The following is a 25,046-nucleotide window of genomic DNA, read 5'->3' on the forward strand; positions in this document are numbered from 1 at the left end:
TGAAAAGGTTTGAACTCCGAACCCATTAAAAAAAAAAGAATCATAAAAATAATAATAAAATAGGCCTTATATAGACATTTGGCCTGGATTGGTTTTACTTTATTAAAAGTACCTAAATCCAATTTTTTGTGAAATCATCTTCTGCTTTGTGTCCAAATAAACTGTCCAAACCAAACAAATTCCTACAACAGCTTTAATCCTTCATACATTTACCCAAATAAACCAAGGTGGAATTTGAAATAAGATTTTCCTCTGGGCAGAGCTTGTTTCCTCTTCATATCAGAGTAAATCAGACACCAGAGGCCCAAACTGCAGAGTCCCAGCTTCAGGAACAACTTCAGTTTGAATTTTGAGAAATCTTAGTCAGGCGTTTTAGGGAGAATCAGACGGATTGATAAAGTAGATCTAAAACAAATTGTAAATTGTATCTTGAAATCATAATACAGACCCAAGCATAGACATTGGGTGTACTGTATCTACTCATGTTGCATTTTTAAAAATACAGGTGCTTTTATCACTTTGAAAACACATTTGAAAACAGGGATTCCCACTCGCCTCTCCACAGACCAGACCTGTATCCTGTCCTAGTAGCGTCACCTGCTTTTCTTCATGAAGATAGATATGTTTTATGCCATATGGAGCTCAACAGTGACACCGCTGGTTGAGAGAGTAAATTTCCCATTCCTTTTCCCCATAGACTTTCTCAAAAAATGAAATTCATAAAAAAAATCAAAGTTGTTTGTTTCTGAAACTTTCTAAACAAGAAATCTATGGAAATAGTTTTAGGTCTTACATTTTGGACATTAGGTTTAGTCTCGTTGTGGCTTTAAACTCTTAATATTTGAACGTTTTGAAAATCTACGAGGACGATGAATGGGAAATTAAGTCTAGAACCACGGAATTCTTAAAAACATCTCGGTGGCGATAAGAAGAATCGTTTCCCTGTTTGTATATACTAGTAACCATAGTAACCGTGCCTTTTTACCTCCTGTTCCATCTCATCCTGGGCAGAAGCAGGACCCAACGTTCCAAAAGAAGTTAAGAATGAGCCAAGTCTGGTTTCTTTGTGAAATAAGGATGACACAAAAAGAAGAGTTTTTTATAAGAAGTCGTTTTGCTACACTTCAGGCTAAAACATTTGAATTTAATCTTTTACATACACAAAAATAAGACTGTACAATTGCTAAAGTCCCTGCAACCTCTGCTCACATAATGTAATCCTGCGTCTCTTACATATGATGCATAATTAATTGATAGTTCTACGTGAGAAGAATAAAAAAAAGTACATTTGTTTCTCTGTACTGTCTTTTCTAAATGGTCTTTTATTTGTCTTTTGTGCGTTCTCAGGCGATCTGCTGCACGTTGGTGAACTGTAACTGTGACAGCTTCAAACCGGGAAAGCTGAAAAGGAGACAGTGCGATAACTGCAAACACGGATGGGTCGCTCACGGTGAGTCTTTGCACCGACTGCTTCATTATTTAGGTTTGTTAGAAAGAGCTGGAGGACAATGACGTTCAGCGTGTCTTACTTTCAGAATGCACTATAAATGTTACGTTTTAACACATATCACGTTCAAATTGACACAAAACCTGGAACGAAACCACTTTGATGCAGTTTGACTATTAAATTAAGGCATTTATTTTGTAATACATTATGTTTTGGCGACCTAATTTTCACACCGCAAAAATTGTATCTAAAATATATTTGAATAGTTCCTGGCTCTCTAGCACAATGTTCATTCATTTTCAGTGCTCAGATTCAGAGCAGGTTTTTTTTTCACCTGGAGAAGTGAAAATTGCGTGGTCCGCCTCAAGCACGGCCAATCAGAACGCTGCTTTCAGCTCTTCTTTCCAGGTTGTTGTTGTTGTTGTTGTGTTACTTTAAATGGCTTACACTTATTTTCATCAATGGTAGACTATGAAACTGGAAAAATAGCATGATATAGGATCTTCAACAGCTTTATTGAAATAAGGTCCAATATCGTGCAGCCCTGATTGGAACAGGACTAAACCAGGACTAGAAATGTTAAACCTTTCTTTCGCAGAACCATTCTGAATGTCCCATGAGCGGCTTTAATGCTTTATACCTGTGACAGACGGTACATCAAGCAACGCAATGTGTTTAAAGGCATGATTTTCTAACTTTATTTGGTGTGTGTTATACCTGTTGCTCATATAAACGATAAACCAATTGATTAGGTATTTGTGGAGAAAAGTTGAAAAATCTGCAGCCAATGACAGGAAGTGACGTCACACATGGGACACTCATTCCATCCAAAGTTTATGCATCATTTTTTGACACTAATTCAACAAAATGAAGTCGCTCTCATATATTTTTATTTGTCAAATTAAAAAAATGGTGACATTATACATTCCTGGTGTGATGTGATCAATTACAAACAGGAAGTAGAATTATGCACCTAAATAAATTTGCTTATACATTATTCTGGGATAACATGTGTTTAATCTTTAGCTACATTTAAAACATTTATCTTGACTGCATTTTAGTTTAATGACTCGTCCATCCAGTCAGACGCACTTTAAAAGCACATTTGAATAAAATAACTGTGAGACTTTGGGTGTCTTGGATGCGTTATAGTTTCAACTCTAAAACCTTGACTAAAACCAAAAAGGAATGACTTTCCTGAGTGAAGCTGGTGACCAAGAGACAGTAAACAGTGTTTGCTCAAAGAAGTAAAAGTTTGTTCTCCTTCTTGTTTTGCACACATTTTGAACCCTCTCCCCTCACCCTCTGGTCACCTCATGCATTTTTAAAACTTGACATCTTTTCATTCTGTCCCCGCGTGCTCCGTCCCGTCTCCCGTCCCAGCGCGCAGCCTCAGGGACGTGCCGGGCCGCTCCCCTCCTCGGCCCGTTTGGTATAATCCCGTCTCTCTTTGCATGCTTTTGTCTGTTCCTGCTGTAGCCCTGAGCAAGCTGAAGGTGCACCACATGTACCAGAGCAGCCAAGTGGAGATCGTGCACTCCAACGTGGTCTTTGATATCTGCAGCCTGATGCTCTACGGGACCCAGGCCATCCCCATCCGCCTCAAAATCCTGCTGGACCGCCTCTTCTCCGTCCTCAAGCAGGAAGAGGTCATCCAGATCCTCAACGCGCTGGACTGGACCCTGCAGGACTACATACGAGGATACGTGCTCCAGGTAAGACGATGCGGGACGGGGCTGCACGGAGAGGAAGAATTGTAATACATAGTTATTCCTGTAGGGCGCATTGTTATTACGAAGTCGGTATTAATAGTTGCGTCAAGAAGGAGCAGCGATGGGGAGAATACTTTGCGTTTAAATAGAGAATACTGAATGTTTAGGGTTTATGGAAGTTCATTTAGTAACATTATCTGTAACATACATTTAGTAACATACTTTCATACAGAGTTGCATTATATTATAGTATTAAAACGGCATTGGATTAAAATAGCTTTTTTTTTTTTTTTTTTTTTTGCTGTTTGTTATGCATTTGTTTATAAGATTAAAAGGAAAACCATAAGAGTGTTTTCCATTCAATGCAACTCAAAGTCTAAATTTAATCAATTTCAAGATCAAATACCACAATGTAGAAAAGTAACTGTGTTCTGAACACCACCAAACAAAAGAGTAACTGTATTCCGGTACAGTTACTCTAAATTACCATTCCTAACACTTATTTTTGGTCCCTGTGTTCAGTTACTGCCCGACACTGAGAAGGAGGTTTTATTGGACATAGCAACAATGTGAAATGTGGGTAAAGATTGAAGAGAGACATTTTGTGAAATTGAATTGCTGCTGAGCTCAATCATGCTGCAACCAAACAGTATTTTTTTTTTTTTTTTTATAATGACCTTTATGACTACTTATCATTCATTTATTCATCCATTCATTAAGAGTGACTGAAAGGTTTTGCCCAGAAACACAATGGCAATAAGAAACATGAATCCAACTGCCAACCTTCTGGTCATAGTGTTTCATTCAGATATTTAATTCATTCATTCATTTTAGTATTAATGTGTTTTCTTATACAATTTGTGTATTTTTGTTGTGTATAAAAGTCACCTAATTACTATATTATACAGTCTTTTTTTTTTTTTTTACAATATAGTTACTTTTAATTTCCAGTGCAATACAAAAAGCAACAGTGTGATTTTGCCCTGACAGTGCAGTACTATGGAGGGTAATTTAATGATAGGGTCTGTACTATTTATATACTATAGAGATTTTATTGCCCAATGTGCAAATAAAAGAATATTGCTGCCAATTACTGTATGCAAAAGCAGTTCACCAGCAAATAGTCACCAGACCTTTACTTCAAATTAAATAGGCTGTAATCTGATACTCGATCACTTCACACTGCAACGAGACCATATAATAATAATAATATAATAATATAACAATCTTACTTTGAGGCTCACCTGGTTTACACAAGGACTCAACACTTTCATAGTCAAATAAACTCACAGATAACTCAGCTTTATCTCAAAGGGAAAAACCAGAGGGATACTTTTTGGCTTTTTTTGGGGATTTAGTTCACGACAGGACGCTCCTGATGAGCGATGGGTCGAGCCGGAGGGAGGGACTGAAGGAATTTTTGACGAAAAGGGAGTTTGGGGCGAGATGTAGCCACTTTGCTGCTCCGTGCCATCTCCGAGCAGCGCGGACTACATTTGTAAATATTATGTTTTTACTTGAGATTTCCTCTAATGATGGCGCCAAAAGCTGCCCGGCCTTGAGTCTGGCGCAGTCTGCATGTGTGTGTGTGTGTGTGTGTGTGTGTGTGTGCGTTTCCCCCTCCTCCCGATTACCACACGATCAAGTATTCCGGTTGGGGCGCGTTTAATTCATGTTAGCTCGTCTAATGGCCAGCGCGGAGTCAGAATCCTCGACAGGCGCTCAGTGGATGCCGTGTGATCAAATATTAAACGTGGTTACGCTGTTCAAAGACGGCCGACTCACATGTGATCAGAGCCGGGCGAAGCGGAGAGGAGCGGCTTGATCACAAACTCCAACGTGGACGCTTGGATCCGTGTACGGCCTTGTGTGCTGGTCAGTGAAGAAAATGTGATTACTCAAGCGGTATTGTTGGAATATGTTTTCATTTCACTCATATTCATCTACAAGTAAAAGCATTTTTCAGTCCAGCCTCACACCAAATGCATTGAGTGCATTTTTACCGACATAAATCTGGAATCAATATTGACAATATAATATCATTTTGTTCTTGGTTTATCATATATGCTGAGTTGCAGTTAAAATTTTGTGTGATTTTTATAAATATAAATCAGTGGCTTACAATAGTTGGATAGTATTTTAGATCATTTTAATGCATAAATCGGAACAAATTTATAATAATAACTACAGCTTAATTATCCATCAATCAATCACATTTTATTTATAGAGCACAATTCGTACAAAGTGCAATTCAAAATGCTTTACAACATTAAAAACACATTTAAAAAAAACACAATACAGTGTAAGTCACATTAAGTAAATAAATGAAAACATAAAAACACATTAACGTCATTAATAAAGCATAAACAAAGACTCAATGACTAATGAAACAAATAGTTTAGTAGGAAATGATTCAAACTTAGCAATGGCTTGAATATTAGGAGTTAGAGTATTTATTAAGTAGTTACAAAGTCCTAATTATTCTTCATAAACTCTTTGTTCATTGTGAATGAATTAAGTCTTTGTTTATGCTTTATTAAGACTAAAGAAAGTGTAATTATTATAAAGTGTTACCCTTATACAGGATATTGAATCATGAATCCACAGTAGCAAAACAGAAAATCATCTAATTCTTTATGAGCCTGTACTTATTTGTGAAAGACAGAAATGTTGCAACAATGATCAAAATGCAGGCTTTGACTTAGCTCAAATCCATTTGCTACAATTCCATGAAGTCTTTAAAAATGTTGTTTATAAAATCCCAATCAAATAACAATTCACATTAAATACGTTTAATGCCATACGAAGGAAAATCCTTGCAATAAATTCACAGAGACAAACATGTCCCAAACCCTTCACCAGAAACGTTACGTAGTGCATTTTATAGACAAACTTATGTCACTTTCAAAGCAGATTTTTACTCATGAACAAACACAAGTAAACATCAAAGTCAATGCAGTGTTTTTCTATCATTATATTACTGAGAAAACACGCTTCTGTATTTACACACGCGTTGCTTGTGCCTCTATATACCATGTGATGGGAAGCTAAATGAGCGCACCAGGGCGTATGTCTCCGACACGACGGCGGCCAACTCCAGTGATTCAAATGAAGAGGAACGACCTGAGAGATGAAACGCCGGGCTGCCCGCTGCAATTAATGCTAACTCTGATTCCTTTATTTAGCCGCGCTGCCACTCCACTTCATGGGTTATGTCATCTAAAGCCCCCGTTTGAATATGTATGAGGACCGGGATACACGCACAATACTAATGATCTGAACGCTCCCGCCTGCTCACACGGGAGCGGGCAACCTTGCTCTGTCCCCTGGCACAGGCAAGGATTTTTCTAAGCAAAGTTGTGTGTAAGAGGAGGTAATTGTTATTTTAGTACATGAATATTTTCAGTGACTGTGGCGGTGAAATTCTGTTGTCCTTTGGGAAACTAAATGCTGCGCTGCTTGCCAAGGATGTGATTTTATCAAGCTCTGACCATTGCTCCAAGTATGACAAGTATGAAAATTAAAAGTCCACTGACCAGCATTAGGAGTCACGAGAGAGTGGCAGGCACAATGTAGTTGAAACTTCTGTAAAGTTCTTGTGGAACAAATTAGCATCCGCTTTTTTGAACAATTATGTACAAAATAAATCGAACCAATAAGCTTTTAAATAGTATTTGGCCCATGGTGCACATTTACCTTTTGCCATCTCTTCAGACATTGCTTTTAAAATAAGTAATTGTACATGTAAATTGTTTTAATGGCACATGGTTTGTCAAAAATGGCTAAAATCAGACATTAGTTTCGATACTAAAAATAAATACGATAAAATTGCCTCTGTAATGATCTTAAGTTTTATTATAACTTATATAAGATGACATAATAAAATAAAGAAAGTACAGTTATTTTGTTTTGGAAATGTCTATTGTCTAAAAAAAAGCATTGTGGTGTCAAAATAAGGTATTGTGAGTCACGTGTATTCCTTTGAATTGAAATCGCGTAATCTGTCATTTTTATGGACAGAAAAATACACCAAATGTCTCCCAAAGATGTATTAGTCTTACACATCGCTTCTCCAATCTTCCATATCAATAATAATGGCAACCGTTTGATAAAAATGAGTTTGTTTCCTTGTCTTGTTCCAGGATATTGCTGGAAAGGTTCTGGACCGTTGGGCGATCATGACGTTCGAAGAGGAGATCGCGACTCTGCAGCAGTTCCTTCGTTTTGGAGAAACTAAATCCATTGTGGAGCTCATGGCGCTTCAGGACAAGGAGGGCCAGGCCGTTTTAGTCCCCAGCACGCGCACCAACTCCGACATCCGCACTTTCATCGAGCGCAACACGCCACGGACCACCGCGAACCTGACCACCACCAACGTGGAAAAGCTCAGCGGCAACAGCATGCACCATTTCGAGAACTTCATCAATAGCATGGCGTTTATGCTTCCTTTTCAACTCCTTGGCTCGGTACCTACTCCCTTTTTAGGCTCGCAAAATAGCATGCTCCAGCAACACCAGCAGCGCGGGACGGCGGAAAACCAAAGGCGAGACGAAGCAAACCGGGACAGCCTTGCACGGGAGAACTCTCTAACATTTTCGCATGCAAATGATAGCACTCTCTTGGGGTCCGGCTCCGCTACGTTCGGTTCCGATTTGGATTCCGACAAACATTTGGACGGTCTCCAAGGAAGCGCAACCACAAAAATAGAGCCTGAGGATTTTTCTGCGAGTGATAACTACTCAGATGGGCCCTCGACACCCTGCACACCCTCAATGAGCTCAGAGGTAGCGCAGATGTCGCCTGAGGGAAAGATACGCTCCCTGGATAGAAACGGGCCAAGCAGCGGAGGCGGTATTATGACAAGCAACGGCGGCGTAGGAGCAGGTGGACTGAGCTTGCTGAAGAAAGGCCGCGTGTTTTGCAACGCTTGCGAAAAGACATTCTACGACAAGGGCACTTTGAAAATCCACTACAACGCCGTTCATCTCAAAATCAAACACAAGTGCACCATCGACGGCTGCAACATGGTCTTCAGCTCGCTACGTAGCCGCAATCGTCACAGCGCTAACCCCAATCCCCGCCTGCATATGCCGATGAACAGGAACAACAGGGACAAGGACATGCGCGGCAGCTTGTCGGCGGATGAGAGTTCGCAGGAGAGACGGAACGATTACGGAAGTCCGATCTCAGACAATCACAAGTCCATGCCAAGCTACATGGTCAGCCAACTCGACAACGGCTCGAAGCTGAACACGTCGTTTTCAAGCATGGGGCAGAGCGGGATACTGTTTCCGAATTTGAAAACCGTTCAACCAGTGTTACCGTTCTATCGTAGTTTAGTGACGCCAGCGGAACTTGCGAATACGCCGGGAACTTTGCCATCGCTGCCACTTTTGTCGTCGTCCGTGCCGGTGAAGCCAACTGCGATGCAAGAGCCGTGCATTTTAGACCCCATACCAAAGAAAAAATCACGTAAATCAAGCATGCCGATTAAGATAGAGAAAGAGACAATGGAGCTGAATGATGGACTTATGGACAAAGGAAGCAGCTCTGAAGACGAGATGTTACACGACAAGGACTTTGACAATCACATATTTGCTAGAAAAATGGAATTTGAAGATATGGACAAGCAGAATTTGGGGGACAATTTAAACGGCAGGCAAATGGAGCTCGGAGTGATAACTTGTGCGACGTCGCCCTTTGAGAAATCAGAGAAAAACTTCATGAACGGCGATGATGAACGCGACGAAATAACCGCGCACAAGATCTCAGAGCACAAGTGGAACAATGGCGACCTGACCAACGGGAACTCGCCCCAAAACGTAGACGCTGAAAAAGATGAAGAACTTGAAGATTTTGCCGATTCGACTCTGGATGAAAATTCGGAAACGCCGCATCACTGTGAGATCTGCAGCAAGACGTTCAAAAACCCGTACAGCGTGAAGATGCATTACCAAAGTGTGCACCTGAAGGAGATGCACCTGTGCAACGTGGACGGGTGCAACGCCGCCTTCCCATCGCGACGCAGCAGAGACAGGTGAGACGTGTGAGACGTTTAGGTCGTATCCTATGGTTTTAATGTTACATTTCAGGTAACATTTTATAATAAGTCTTTTATTAGCATTTATAAAGCATGAACAAAGACTTAATTAGTAATAAACACACAAAGAATAAAGTCTAAAGAATAAAGTAGATGTAAATGCACCTTTGCAGCTGATTTATTCTTAATAAATCCATCCATCCATCCATCTTCTGCCGCTTTATCCGGGGCCGGGTCGCGGGGGCAGCAGTCTGAGCAGGGACTCCCAGACTTCCTTCTCCCCAGACACTTCCTCTAACTCCTCCGGGGGGATCCCGAGGCGTTCCCAGGCCAGCCGAGAGACATAGTCTCTCCAGCGTGTCCTGGGTCTTCCCCGGGGCCTCTTCCCGGTGGGACATGCCTGAAACACCTCCTGAGGGAGGCGCCCAGGAGGCATCCGGAACAGATGCCCGAGCCACCTCAGCTGGTTCCTCTTGACGTGGAGGAGCAGCGGCTCTACTCCGAGCTCCCCCCGTGTGACCGAGCTCCTCACCTTATCTCTAAGGGAGCGCCCAGCCACACGGCGGAGGAAACTCATTTCGACCGCTTGTATCCGCGATCTTGTTCTTTCGGTCACTACCCAAAGCTCATGACCATAGGTGAGGTCAGAACGTAGACCGACCGGTAAATAGAGAGCTTTGCCTTTCGGCTCAGCTCCCTCTTCACCACAACGGTCCGATGCAGCGACTGCATCACTGCAGCCGCTGCACCGATCCGCCTGTCGATCTCACGCTCCATCCTTCCCTCACTTGTGAACAAGACCCCGAGATACTTGAACTCCTCCACTTGGGGCAAGGACTCCCCACCCACCTGGAGAGGGCAAGCCACCTTTTTCCGGTCGAGAACCATGGCCTCGGATTTGGAGGTGCTGATTCTCATCCCAGCCGCTTCACACTCGGCTGCAAACCGTCCCAGTGCATGTTGCAGGTCCGGGTTTGATGGAGCCATCAGGACAACATCGTCTGCAAACAGCAGAGATGAGATCCTGTGGTCCCCAAACCGGACACCCTCCGACCCCCGACTGCGCCTAGAAATTCTGTCCATAAAAATTATGAACAGAACCGGTGACAAAGGGCAGCCCTGGCGGAGTCCAACATGCACTGGGAACAGGTCTGACTTACTGCCGGCAATGCGAACACAGCTCCTGCTCCGGTCATACAGGGACCGGACAGCCCTGAGCAAAGGGCCCCGGACCCCGTACTCCCGAAGCACCCCCCAAAGGACACCCCGAGGGACACGGTCGAAAGCCTTCTCCAGATCCACAAAGCACATGTGGACTGGTTGGGCAAACTCCCATGAACCCTCGAGCACCCGATGGAGGGTATAGAGCTGGTCCAGTGTTCCACGACCGGGACAAAAACCACTCTTCTCCTCCTAAATCCAAGGTTCGACTATCGGTCGGATTCTCCTCTCCAGTACCTTGGAATAGACCTTACCCGGGAGGCTGAGGAGTGTGATCCCTCTGTAGTTGGAACACACCCTCCGGTCCCCCTTCTTGAACAGAGGGACCACCACCCCGGTCTGCCAGTCCAGAGGCACGGTCCCCGAACGCCACGCGATGTTGCAGAGACGTGTCAACCAAGACAGTCCTACAACATCCAGATACTTTAGGTACTCAGGGCGGATCTCATCCACCCCCGGAGCCCTGCCACCGAGGAGTTTGCGAACAACCTCAGTGACTTCAGCTTGGGTGATGGATGAGCCAGCCTCCGAGTCCTCAGTCTCTGCTTCCTCTTCGGAAGACGTGACTGAGGGATTAAGGAGATCCTCAAAGTATTCCTTCCACCGTCCGACGACATCCCCAGTCGAGGTCAGCAGGTCTCCACCCGCACCGTAAACGGTGTTGGTGAGACACTCTCAATCGTTTGTTCAATATAAATTAAGTTATTTCATGCTTTATTTAGGCTTTTGAAGGTATTAAAATGGGTAACACTTTATAATAAATAAATGTTAAACAATAATTTACTAATCATGAACAAAAAATGAACCATTATTAACTATATCTACAAATCATTTATAAATGTTAAGTAATCATTCACTAATCATTAACACTAACCTTAACCTTAATTCTAACACCAGCAAATGATTATTAAACCTGTGTAAATGATTAGATGATTTAACAGCACTTATTACAAGCTAAAGGGAGACATTTTCGGCTAAATTGACTTTAAAGTAAGTAAAATGAGATAGAAAGTTGATGGTTGTAGAATGTAGCTGAAACGGAGAGAAGAATCAGATAATAGAGAATGCATTTATTGATGGATTGAGAGGTGATTGATGAGAAGCAAACGCAGAAAGCTTTGGCACCGCAGTGTAGCTGGAAACACATCTGTCCTAGAAGATTTTCCATGTAAGTTTGTTTTTATATTTTTATTAAATACTTATTAATTGTATTTAGTAGTACATGACGAAGGACAAACAATAGTTAACAGTGAAAAGAGCAATATTTTATAACAGATTGTTTCCAAAATACTATATACTATTTGTTCCTGACTTAAAGGGCCAATTTTGAAGAACATGTTTCAGAATGACGCAGCCACGCCCACTTTCTTTCTCTCTGACGTTGAACCATGACAGAGAAACAAGTAGTTCTCCATCTCAAAAATACAGAGGAAATAAGACATACATAAAATAAAATAAATATAAAAAATAAAAAATATAGTAATAAATACAAATGAATAAAATGATAATAATAATAATACATTTTGGACACTCAAAGGCATTTTACATGCAAAGAAAAGACAAACATGAGGCTAGATCCAACAAAAATGCCTTTCAAAATGTATTCCTTTATCATTATTATTCTTTTTTTTTCACAAATAACTTCAGTATACAGTGGAGTAAAGGGCATTTTCTTGGTACACATAAAAAGCAGATACAAGCCCTTTAAAACTCTTGTGGAGACGAGCTGAACATAATAATGTCAGCGAAAGATTATCCAGACTCAAACAAGCAACATAATTTGTAAAACCACTTTGATTTTTACAAAGACCCACAGCACTGGATTGTAAGAGGCCTCAGGTTTCACTTGTGGTTTGGTGGGACGAGCGGTTTGTTGCTTCTGCTCTGGTTTGCCACAACAGTTATCGTGAGGTCCGACATGACTCCAAACGGCTTCTAAATGCAGCAGCAGTGCAGCCGATGCAGAGGCTACGGCTGCTAATGGTTTATTCATTGTGTTTCTGTGTTTGACTCTTGCTCCTTCGTCTGAAGTCTGGATCACGGCCAAAGACGCTCCAGAGAAAGTGCAACGGGAATGATAAATGTAGACGGATGAGGAGAAGGAGAGGAGAATTACAGCAGAGTCAGTGATACGTGAAGTCAGTTTGGGTGTGGTTTTCTCAGTCAAATATAAAAATATGTTTGAAAAAATTATTGACTTGCATCATTGATATTTCGTATTATTTTGATGCAAGTATGAAAGCACATTTATTGATAATATTGTCTACATTAACATAACACAATTCAAACAAAAATACAAATCTTGGTTTATGGAAATGTGATTATTATTATATTTAAACAGAAATATGGTCCATGGTAGTGATGCACAGGAAAGTCTCATTTCAATGCGACAGGTTCTAGACTGCAGACCCGTATAATCCTTTTTTTCGCGCTCCATAAGTCTAATTCATCCGTGAATATAAGTCTAATTGTAATAAAATACAGCATTCTGAAGCTTAAAATATAGAAAAACACGACGTGCCCCCTTGACAGTGACCACTATCCTTCTACAGTGAGTCAAACGCTTGCACTTCCTGCCAGAGTGCCCCCCGCTGGCCATTTGCCAGTCAAATCTATAAATTAAACGCACCTTTGTAATGACCGCAAACGTGGATCTATTATGTTGGGATCAAAGTGTGGGGAAAAGTAGCAGCTTAAAGTCCGAAAAGTACTCTAGATAAAGATTGTGTATTGATTCAGTGCATTCAGGGTAAAATATGTATCAATCATTTATGTATTTGTGGTAATTATGTGGTCTCTAATGATCTAAAGTAGTGAAGTTTTCAGCACTTTGACCGAGTGTGTGACAATTTGCTTTCTATTGTAAACAAATCAGTTATTTCTGGCACAACATTACATTTTCCTTTCACTGGAAATGTGCTATATTTTCCAACGGTTTAAAAATGTTTGCTTGGAAATGTAATCAATGCTTGACAGCGCGGACCTGACTTTCTATGACAGCTGCAGGACTTTTACTGGATTTTGTGCTGCTTCTGAGTCAAAACATCAGCTCTTCGCAGTCGTGGGAAGTGCTGAAATATTTAGATAAATAAATTATAAAATGTTGTTTTCTCATTGAATTGACAAATATAGATTTTTCTCCAGTGTTATAATGTATTGATGTGCACACACGTTTAGTTTCCACTGTTTCAGAAAGTGCAGAGACACTTCGAGACGTCGTGTTTTGTGCCAGAAACAGCATACATTTTGTAAAACTCCGGCAGCTGTTATTAAGTCGGGTCAGCGCGGTCAGATATTGATTCTTGTGTTGTGAGAATACAGTTTAGTGTCTTCAGAGTCTGCAAGGCAACATGTCTCTATGAACCACCATTTATATTTATTCATCAACTATCAATATTGAATGGCAGTGTAACATTTTTACACCAACAAATTCTCACAGTAGAAAATCGAGCTAGAACACAAACTAACATGATTTTAAATGGTTCACTCTGGTACAAATGTGTTGGATTAAAGGTGCACTATGTAGCTTTTCTGAGCATCAGCCACCTGCTTGTTTCCATAGAAATGTTATTTATTGGCCAGGAACAATGATTGTCAAGGTGGTTTTGAGCAATAAAAACACTTTAATAGCGTGTTCACAACATCACAACCTTCCAGAAATCCTATAGTTTTAAATTGAGCTGAAGTGAGGCAGAATTTGCTGTTTAACTGTCAGATTGCAGATTTGTTGACCAGGTTTATGATTAATATCTCTGCAGTTTCAGGGCCGATTGGACAAAACCAGACTAAATTCCCTTTTCTAACTCTGTCCACAGACACAGCTCTAACCTGAACCTCCACCACAAGCTCCTGACCAAAGACACCTACAGCCCGTCCAGCGGCCGCTTCTCCCCCGTGTCCCTCTGCCGCGACCGGGACTCTGCTCTGGACTCCCACCCGGACCCGCTGGACCCGCAAGACCCTCTGTCCCGGGACCCGAGCAGCCAGACCTCCGTCATATTCAGGGGCCACAACCGAATGGGCTTGGTGTACCCCATGAGCAAACTCTCCAGCATCGCAAACGGCATCGGCAACTCCCCGTCGCGCGACAATTTGGACGAAGGGACGACGGGCGGTGAAGACGGCGCGGTCCTCGATCTGAGCACGTCCTCCTTCGGGCCGGTCCGGGGGGGCGGCAGCGCCAGGTCCTCGTGGGATTCCGACGGAGCTGGCAGCGACGAGGGGATGGAAGATTTGGACGCCGTGCCGATCGGGGACAGCGACGAAAGCTGCGACGGCATCAACGGTAAAAGTCAGGAGCTGGTGTCGCCGGACATGGCCGTGAACTGCGCGGGACAGGGGGCGACGGGAGGTGGGGCCCAGGCAAACGGCGTGGGGTCGCCCATAACGTGCCACGTGTGTCAAAAGGTCTACAGCAACAAGGGCACGTTCAGAGCGCATTACAAAACGGTGCATCTGCGGTTGCTCCACAAGTGCAAGGTGCCCGGCTGCGACACTTCGTTTTCGTCGGTGCGCAGTCGGAACAGGCACAGCCAAAACCCAAATCTACACAGAAACCTCGCTGTGAGCTCAGGGCCGCAAATGGACCAAGAGTAGAGACTGGAAACGTGACTGAAAATATGGGATGTTATTGTGTTAAATGTTAATGTTTGTATGTTTTATATGATAATGTGTTACTGGGCACCGATACAAAGGCTCACCGATCAGCACTTTTTTTTATATTTCTTCATAAAAATAGAAAGTAAAAACGTAGATTCTAAGCTTTTATACATTTTTTTGATCAAGTTGAATTCAAAATTAAACCGATCTCAAATTTCATATTGGCATTACTGTACGTGAGACTGAAAATGATCAAGATATTTACCCGTTAGATAGGATTTCATTATAATGTAAGAACATTGTTTATGGCTTTATCGATTTTGAACTACGTGGAAAAATAGTGATAAAAGGCCAGAAATTCAATGACAATCAAGTAATTTAACCTCTCCTGGGTTAATTATGGTGTTTTTACTGATTGATTTGCATAAAATTCCCTTGTTAAGGATAAAATAACAGAATTTTGTAACATAGTTTTAAAAAATTCTATGAACTCTTTGGCAGTGACACTGGCACAGATTTTAAGCATTCGCCTTCAGACCAGAAGGTATCAGGATCAAGACATTTCATCCAAACTGCTGACATAATTCAACATAAAATCTTCCAAATCACTATGGATAGAGTTTTTGGGTTGGAAAAAATGAAAATACACAAATTTAAAACATTATACAGTGCCAAAAAGTACACTTGATCCATGCCGTGTGACAATATTAACAACTTTTCACTCATTTCAAAGAGTCAGCTTGAATAATTCTCATACTTTTCTGTATTTATGATTGTATTATGATTATTGTAACTTGTTAAAAAATACATTCTTGACCCAAACACGACCTAAAACCGTAGTAACTAACTGTTGGTTTGCCTTCAAGCCCAGTTACATCCCGCTGTCATCGTGTGGTCCAAACTTCTGTTGTGAGCGCTTCTGTTTCCTACGTCCTCCCTGTGGTCGGTTGTATGTGACGTGTTTTGGAATTTCAGTAGTTTGAAGTGACTTTCTGCAAGTGTCATCGACATTTCTTTGAACAAAATGAATCAGATTCTTTGGCTGAAGATCTACGTGTTGTGATCGATAATTTATTGTACGGTGTTTGTCCTGTTTTGGATGTTGCCAATGTTTTGACCAAAGATTTTGCCATTTCACAGGTTTGTACAGAAATTTCCCTTATAAAGAGTAAGGGGTATGCAGTATTACATCAAATAGCCCTCGTTTTATGCTCAATTTGTGACCACAGTATTGATGCCGCGTGGGCGTTTTGTAAATAAATCTCATGTTTTGATCGAGGTGCAAAATCTCTTCTCTTACGGAAAAAAAACTTGACGCGCTCTTGTTTTACTGTGTAGTTTCCTGACCGACTGGAGACGTTCCGCCTCTGTCCAGCCCTCTCTGACACTTTGATGTTTCTGCTAAACATTTTCTGATCATATTATGTAATCAATCATTTGCTGGTTCAAAAAAGTACATTTGTTGATTGTAAGTAAGCTTAAAGAACAGTTTTCACTTCTGAATGAAGAATGAACTGTGGTAATGAGAACACGTTCAGTCTGTGACATTTTCCTCCACAAAAACATTCAAATTCAATCAATCAATCAATCAATCAAACTTTATTAATACAGTACTTTTCCTACAAAGATTGATAACCGGAACCCACCAAACAAACAAACCAAACACTCTGGTTCAAATTCATACTTAAAGAACAACATATTTGTTCTTGTTGGTTAGACTGAAGAACAAACTTCCTTTAGGTTTGGACATTTCAAATTTCAGATTTTCTCCTGCCGCAATAATCATCTGCGCCAACTGTTCCTGTTACTATGTTTTGTTACTATGGAGAATGCAAACAGTGCAGTGGCAGCGCTGTTGCAGTGTTTGTTCAAGGCCACTTAATCACGTCACTGAAATGATTGATTTAATCGTAATTTCATGAAAGAGGAATAGATTTGAAATGAACAATATCCATTTTGAACTGATAATATAAGAACAACTGAGGTTTTATTTGGGAGTACAAAGAATAATTATCAAACCTTAAAAATACTGTGTTTAATATTAGGTTTGATCAAATGATTCATTCACTCCTGTAGCCGCAGCTGCCCTGAGGCTGCCCTGAGGCTGCCAATCTGCTCCATCTGCCTCTCCGACCATCAGCTTTTACTTACACACACTCAGAGGAAAGAAGGGGGAGGCGTCTTGTCCAAGAACACACCAGGCCATTGGTCCAAGCTGGAATCAAACCACTTCAGTCATTATTACATCCGCTTCATGACACTGAAATACAGACATGATTTGAATTGCAACTTAATGTGACAATCTGCCAAAACTCAACTTTTTAAAAAAACAATGTGGCAGAAACATCAAATTTGCGACAGAAGAGATTTGGTCTGTGTGATATACTGTGAATAAGTCCAACACTGAAAAGTCCCATTCCAAATCAGAGGCCATTTATAAGAAGCCCCAAACACAAGAGCACAGCCACGCCCTGTTTATTAATGTACAATATGTGAATAATGTTGGTTTTTTTTTTATTTCAAAGAGACCAAAAAATATCCAGTATAAATGAAATCACCACTAATGTTAGCTTTATGGGTTCGTTTTTTTGTTAGTTTTGTTTTAATTTACAAATAAATGGACATTGTCTTGTGGTTTAAAATGTTGTATTTCTGTTCTGATTTTATTTTGAATGAAATAAAATGAGAGGAATATTGAAAAAAAGAGCATAAACACCCCTCACATGTTGATAAGTGTCCAACTGAGTTAATGTCACAGTATCCATACAATTAAATAAAGAGCCATATGTTTTACAAGCCTCAGCCTATTCACTGGCTCGTTAAAAAGTTTACATTTTGGACACTTTAAGTTCCAGCTTTAATTAATAAAAAAACGTAAACAAAGAAACAAATCAGCTGACTTCCCGGTGGAAAACTGCTGCAATGGAACGGAACTCGGCTGAATCACAGAATGAATCAAAGATCGGAGTTCCAAATGTCAGTATCGTCAGTGCAACGTCGTCATGTCGACAGGAGAATAAAGATGACTCAAACGCGTATGAATCGATCTAAATACAACATCAAGAGGGTGAATGAGACAGGAAAACAGTTATAACATGGGCAAAAAGAGCTTGAAAGTAACTAGAAATTCAAACGTTTGTTCTATTATGTCTAACTACAATTTAAAAAGTGCTGTATTAGAGGAGAACCAGATAAACATCTTCCTTGTCACGGTGCAACATTAGAGAGACCAATATCAGATTTATATTACGTGACAATCTGAACAAACTTCTCCATTAAGCAATACTTTAGTGGCCACAGCCGCCCTGGGTCAGGTTTGACTTTCAGATCATTGAATCAAAACTGGTTGGAGCCACAAATCCTACAATATAAGTGGTTAGTTTGAGGAATAAAATGATCTGTGGGGCGTTCACGTTCTGGAATTTGCTGTCACCATTTCAGATGGAGGGCAGGATTCAGAGCGATGAGAGAATAGGACCTTTGCCACAGAGATTAGCCATTTTAAATTATATATTTTCTTTTATGGGACAAACTATCTCCTTAACAGGAATCTGAAACCCGTGAATATGTAATAATTCTATGGGATATTCAAACTGGAGAGACTCAAATAAAGATGATACGCGTGGGAAGATAATGAATGAAATACAACCAATATCTATGCAACAGATTTATATAAATATGTTTGTTTTGGAGCTTTGACACCGACCCCAGAGGAGCGAGGCGCAGGAGCTTCACAGCCCAGACACTGTAAAAGAGACTGTAAAAGTGGTGCTGGGGTGAAGGAGGGCTGCACCAGCTAAACTGCTGCACGTAGAGGCGGAGTTTAAAACAAGCAGGCTGAGCTGTGACAGGCTCAGCTCGGCCTATCAGAGCAGAGCAGGGTGTGTGAAGGTGGGTGAAGGTGGGCGAAGGCGGGTGAAGGTGGGCGAAGGCGGGTGAAGGCGGGCGAAGACGGGTGAAGGCGCGGGTGAAGGCGCAGGTGAAGGCGGGTGAAGGTGGGTGAAGGCGGGCGAAGGCGGGCGAAGACGGACGAAAGCGGGCGAAGGCGGGCGAAGGCGGGTGAAGGCGCAGGTGAAGGCGGGTGAAGGTGGGTGAAGGTGGGTGAAGGCGGGCGAAGGCGGGCGAAGACGGACGAAAGCGGGCGAAGGCGGGCGAAGGCGGGTGAAGGCGCAGGTGAAGGCGGGCGAAGACGGGTGAAGGCGCGGGTGAAGGCGCGGGTGAAGGCGCAGGTGAAGGTGGGTGAAGGCGGGCGAAGGCGGGCGAAGACGGACGAAAGCGGGCGAAGGTGGGCGAAGGCGGGTGAAGGCGCAGGTGAAGGCGGGCGAAGACGGGCTAAGGTAGGTGAAGGTGGGCAAAGGCGGTTGAAGGCGCAGGTGAAGGGGCAGGTGAAGGTGGGTGAAGGTGGGCGAAGGTGGGTGAAGGTAGGCGAAGGCGCGGGTGAAGGCAGGTGAAGGTGGGTGGAGGTGGGTGAAGGCGCAGGTGAAGGGTCAGGTGAAGGTGGGTGGAGGTGGGTGAAGGTGGGCGAAGGCGGGTGAAGGTGGGTGAAGGTGGGCGAAGGCGGTTGAAGGCGCAGGTGAAGGTGGGTGAAGGTGGGTGAAGGTGGGCGAAGGTGGGTGAAGGTGGGTGAAGGTGGGTGAAGGTGGGCGAAGGCGGGTGAAGGTGGGTGAAGGTGGGCGAAGGCGGTTGAAGGCGCAGGTGAAGGTGGGTGAAGGCGGGCGAAGGCGGGCGAAGACGGACGAAAGCGGGCGAAGGTGGGCGAAGGCGGGTGAAGGCGCAGGTGAAGGCGGGCGAAGACGGGCTAAGGTGGGTGAAGGCGGGTGAAGGGGGGCGAAGGTGGGTGAAGGTGGGCAAAGGCGGTTGAAGGCGCAGGTGAAGGGGCAGGTGAAGGTGGGTGAAGGTAGGCGAAGGTGGGTGAAGGTAGGCGAAGGCGGGTGAAGGCGCGGGTGAAGGCGGGTGAAGGTGGGTGGAGGTGGGTGAAGGTGCAGGTGAAGGGGCAGGTGAAGGTGGGTGAAGGTGGGTGAAGGTGGGCGAAGGTGGGTGAAGGTGGGTGAAGGTGGGTGAAGGTGGGCGAAGGCGGGTGAAGGTGGGTGAAGGTGGGCGAAGGCGGTTGAAGGCGCAGGTGAAGGGGCAGGTGAAGGTGGGTGAAGGCGGGCGAAGGCGGGCGAAGACGGACGAAAGCGGGCGAAGGTGGGCGAAGGCGGGTGAAGGCGCAGGTGAAGGCGGGCGAAGACGGGCTAAGGTGGGTGAAGGCGGGTGAAGGGGGCGAAGGTGGGTGAAGGTGGGCAAAGGCGGTTGAAGGCGCAGGTGAAGGGGCAGGTGAAGGTGGGTGAAGGTGGGTGAAGGTGGGCGAAGGTGGGTGAAGGTAGGCGAAGGCGGGTGAAGGCGCGTGTGAAGGCGGGTGAAGGTGGGTGGAGGTGGGTGAAGGCGCAGGTGAAGGGGCAGGTGAAGGTGGGCGAAGGCGGGTGAAGGTGGGTGAAGGTGGGTGAAGGTGGGTGGAGGTGGGTGAAGGTGGGCGAAGGCGGGTGAAGGTGGGTGAAGGTGGGCGAAGGCGGTTGAAGGCGCAGGTGAAGGCGCGTGTGAAGGCGGGTGAAGGTGGGTGGAGGTGGGTGAAGGCGCAGGTGAAGGGGCAGGTGAAGGTGGGTGGAGGTGGGTGAAGGTGGGTGAAGGTGGGCGAAGGCGGTTGAAGGCGCAGGTGAAGGGGCAGGTGAAGGTGGGCGAAGGCGGGTGAAGGTGGGTGAAGGTGGGTGAAGGTGGGTGAAGGTGGGCGAAGGCGGGTGAAGGTGGGCGAAGGCGGGTGAAGGTGGGTGAAGGTGGGTGAAGGTGGGCGAAGGTGGGTGAAGGTGGGTGAAGGTGGGTGAAGGTGGGCGAAGGCGGGTGAAGGTGGGTGAAGGTGGGTGAAGGTGGGCGAAGGTGGGTGAAGGTGGGTGAAGGTGGGTGAAGGTGGGCGAAGGCGGTTGAAGGCGCAGGTGAAGGTGGGTGAAGGTGGGTGAAGGTGGGCGAAGGTGGGTGAAGGTGGGTGAAGGTGGGTGAAGGTGGGCGAAGGCGGGTGAAGGTGGGTGAAGGTGGGCGAAGGCGGTTGAAGGCGCAGGTGAAGGTGGGTGAAGGCGGGCGAAGGCGGGCGAAGACGGACGAAAGCGGGCGAAGGTGGGCGAAGGCGGGTGAAGGCGCAGGTGAAGGCGGGCGAAGACGGGCTAAGGTGGGTGAAGGCGGGTGAAGGGGGGCGAAGGTGGGTGAAGGTGGGCAAAGGCGGTTGAAGGCGCAGGTGAAGGGGCAGGTGAAGGTGGGTGAAGGTAGGCGAAGGTGGGTGAAGGTAGGCGAAGGCGGGTGAAGGCGCGGGTGAAGGCGGGTGAAGGTGGGTGGAGGTGGGTGAAGGTGCAGGTGAAGGGGCAGGTGAAGGTGGGTGAAGGTGGGTGAAGGTGGGCGAAGGTGGGTGAAGGTGGGTGAAGGTGGGTGAAGGTGGGCGAAGGCGGGTGAAGGTGGGTGAAGGTGGGCGAAGGCGGTTGAAGGCGGGCGAAGACGGACGAAAGCGGGCGAAGGTGGGCGAAGGCGGGTGAAGGCGCAGGTGAAGGCGGGCGAAGACGGGCTAAGGTGGGTGAAGGCGGGTGAAGGGGGGCGAAGGTGGGTGAAGGTGGGTGAAGGTGGGCAAAGGCGGTTGAAGGCGCAGGTGAAGGGGCAGGTGAAGGTGGGTGAAGGTGGGTGAAGGTGGGCGAAGGTGGGTGAAGGTAGGCGAAGGCGGGTGAAGGCGCGTGTGAAGGCGGGTGAAGGTGGGTGAAGGCGCAGGTGAAGGGGCAGGTGAAGGTGGGCGAAGGCGGGTGAAGGTGGGTGAAGGTGGGTGAAGGTGGGTGGAGGTGGGTGAAGGTGGGCGAAGGCGGGTGAAGGTGGGTGAAGGTGGGCGAAGGCGGTTGAAGGCGCAGGTGAAGGCGCGTGTGAAGGCGGGTGAAGGTGGGTGGAGGTGGGTGAAGGCGCAGGTGAAGGGGCAGGTGAAGGGGCAGGTGAAGGTGGGTGGAGGTGGGTGAAGGTGGGTGAAGGTGGGCGAAGGCGGTTGAAGGCGCAGGTGAAGGGGCAGGTGAAGGTGGGCGAAGGCGGGTGAAGGTGGGTGAAGGTGGGTGAAGGTGGGTGAAGGTGGGCGAAGGCGGGTGAAGGTGGGCGAAGGCGGGTGAAGGTGGGTGAAGGTGGGTGAAGGTGGGCGAAGGTGGGTGAAGGTGGGTGAAGGTGGGTGAAGGTGGGCGAAGGCGGGTGAAGGTGGGTGAAGGTGGGTGAAGGTGGGCGAAGGTGGGTGAAGGTGGGTGAAGGTGGGTGAAGGTGGGCGAAGGCGGGTGAAGGCGGGTGAAGGCGCAGATGAGGCAGCAGATCGAGTCTTCAAGGTTGAAACGTCGACTCACATCTTCACGCCGCTGTTTTAGAAAGAAATAACAATTGTTTCTTTGTTCTGGATTTGCTCCACAAACTTGTCATATTCCTTTAAATTCACAACAATCACGACTTTAGTTTTACGTTTGAAAAATGTTGAACACTTTCGAAAATGTATTTGTACAGATAGAGAAGACTTTGTGTCATTGTTGTTTGATATGGATAAGCCCAGAAAACAAAGCTCAAATCAAATCACAGTCTGAATGGTGTAACCGAGGATCACACACGACGGTCGCTTTGGAACAGCAGTGTTTCCCTGAAGAGCCACCATCGCTCTTCATAAGGTAGAATGAGATAGCAGTGAATCTGAGTGGTAGAATTAGCATAGCTTTAAAATCCCCTCTCCATTGTTCCACTACAAAGGCTCTTACTAAACTGAAGAGCAGCATTAACCGCACAGCCCTGGTGCGCGGGGTCAAAGGGCGCGCACAGAAACGGCCAGGACTACACCGCTTAAAAAAGAAAGAAAGATATATTTTACGTAATCGGAGCAAGTGTCACTCACACAGCGCCACAGAGAGTTTTGAATAACGCTGCCCACGTCGTATCTACTGTACATTAGCGGAAACAAGTGGCGGGAGAGTGCTTGAGAACGCTCGTAAAGGGGTGTGGGTTATTTCGGGACGTCCTACGAGTGTTGTGTAGGCGACAGGATCCGGCGTTGGACCGAGATGAGCCGATCGCGCCGCTGCCTCCACAAAGATCCAAGTGTGTGTGCCACTATTTTGAAAAAGGCCCTTTGACCACGGGTTTAGAGACTTGTTTCCTGGTTTATATAAGGGTCACCGTGTCTACCAATAAAGGTTAAAGCTGGTGTGGAAATGAATATGCTTTATAAATGTGATGGTTTATCCTGACACCACTATTACAAGCACTATTTTGAGTAGTATACAATACTGAGGGTTTGTTTACTACAAACAAAGATGGTTTACCAGCATTTAAAGGAGACTTTATGCTTTTATGAGCAAGTTTATTTGTAGAGCACGATTCTTACACAAGGCAATTAAAAGTGCTTCACACAACAGGGAAAAATGCATTCAAATCACAAAGACATGACATTCATTCAATTTAACCATTTTACTGACATGAATCATACATTTTGTCAGTGCTTAGTGATCCGCCCGAATCTATTGGACCACCCTGGCAGACACTCCAGACACTCTTTCCCATATTTATTTGACATTGCCAGCATGACAGGCGTCTCTGGGATGGGCACATCGCTTTTAGATTGATTCGTTCCCATGTTTGACCATCCCTAGACGTTGGTGCGCTATCTGCCTCTGCACAAGTCTGTACTGAGCACCTGTATCTTTTACGACGACTCTCTCATCTGTGCCTCCCTAGATTTAGCTTTCATTAAACTAATTGTCCCAGACAAAACTTGACCAACGCTTTTAGTGTTAAAACTGGCTCTTTTTTTTATTATAAAAAAAAAACATTTATATATATATATATATATATATATATAAAACTGGCTCTTGATCAGTGTGTCAGGCTCTTCCTGGACTTTACCATCTGACCAGCGTATGTTCTGACCCTTCTCCCCAGGCACCTGCTATGCAGCTGCGCTTGGACAATGGGCTATTGTGTCCAGCATGTTTTTTTAACATGTTCAATTGTAATTGTGTCTAAATAGTAGTTTTAGAATTGTAAAGAGTTTCTCTAAAGAAACCTTTTAATTTAAAGACATTTTAAGGTTGGCTTTCCGTCAGATAGTTTAAGTAAAAGACATGATAGAAAATCACAAAACAGTTTAAGGCCAAAAAGAGAAGAAAATCCCTCCAGTCATATGCACAGCTAAACAAAACCAGTTTTAGCTTAGATTTGAACATTGTCAGAGTAGAAGTCTGTCTCACATCTTCAGGAAGAATGTTCCAGATTTTAGCAGAATAAAATTGAAACTCAGATTCCCCATGATTAGTCCTGACTCTGGCACCAGCATTTTCCAACACTATTTGCTCATCATTGGTTTACATGAAGTTGTAATTTGATTGATTCATGCATGTTTGAGGAATCCTGTTTTCTCCAGTAGTTGTGTTGCCAGAGCTATAACCTGCAGACAGAGACACACAGGTGTTTCACAGGTGACACTTGCAGTACGAGTGTCGACAGAAGACAAGAGCCGAGAACTGCCTCAAATCATCCACAGAGCGTTATTAAAAATGCCCTCTTTAATGAACGTTCCTATTGGGCTTACACGATCTCACATACAAGGCATTTGACCAGGTTTAAAGTAAATCGCTGCTTTGATGAAGGAGGAGCACTTTTGTACAGAACAGAACTCAGAGCAATCACCAGTGCGTTCTCCGCCGACATGTCGCCCTTTTCACCTCATCCACGAGGCCAAGCAACTGCTCCAACTACTCGTGACGTCAGAGCAAGTTGAGGTAAAGTCGGGCACACATCTTAGCACCGCGTTAGCTCGACACTGGATCTGCACAGGCCTCAGTGATCTCAAACAGATCAATGGTTGTCTGCAGGTGCTGGGCTTAGGTTTAAACCAACTGGATTTAGTTGTAGGAACTGGCAACCCAAATTTGGCTCAAATCCTGTTCATAGTTTATGTAATTAGTAATAAATCAGCTTTAAATTTGACTATATTTGATGTACCTTATAT

At 44.6% G+C, this 25,046-nt stretch overlaps 1 protein-coding gene across 1 annotated transcript in view; it reads left to right on the top strand.

Moving 5' to 3' along the window:
• Positions 1-15,150, top strand: part of bnc1 (basonuclin zinc finger protein 1) — a 31,966-nt gene extending 16,816 nt beyond the window's left edge. The window contains exons 2-5 of the mRNA XM_072464749.1: positions 1,348-1,450; positions 2,927-3,162; positions 7,302-9,196; positions 14,236-15,150. Coding sequence (XP_072320850.1) covers positions 1,348-1,450; positions 2,927-3,162; positions 7,302-9,196; positions 14,236-15,016 — 3,015 coding nt within the window. The 3' untranslated portion in view covers positions 15,017-15,150. The remainder of the gene's footprint in view (positions 1-1,347; positions 1,451-2,926; positions 3,163-7,301; positions 9,197-14,235) is intronic.
• Positions 15,151-25,046: the final 9,896 nt, after the last annotated feature.

The sequence above is a fragment of the Eucyclogobius newberryi genome, unplaced genomic scaffold (assembly GCF_026437365.1).
Source record: "Eucyclogobius newberryi isolate DKJ021-1_F unplaced genomic scaffold, fEucNew1.0.hap1 SCAF_5, whole genome shotgun sequence".
NCBI classification, from domain to species: Eukaryota; Metazoa; Chordata; class Actinopteri; order Gobiiformes; family Gobiidae; genus Eucyclogobius; species Eucyclogobius newberryi.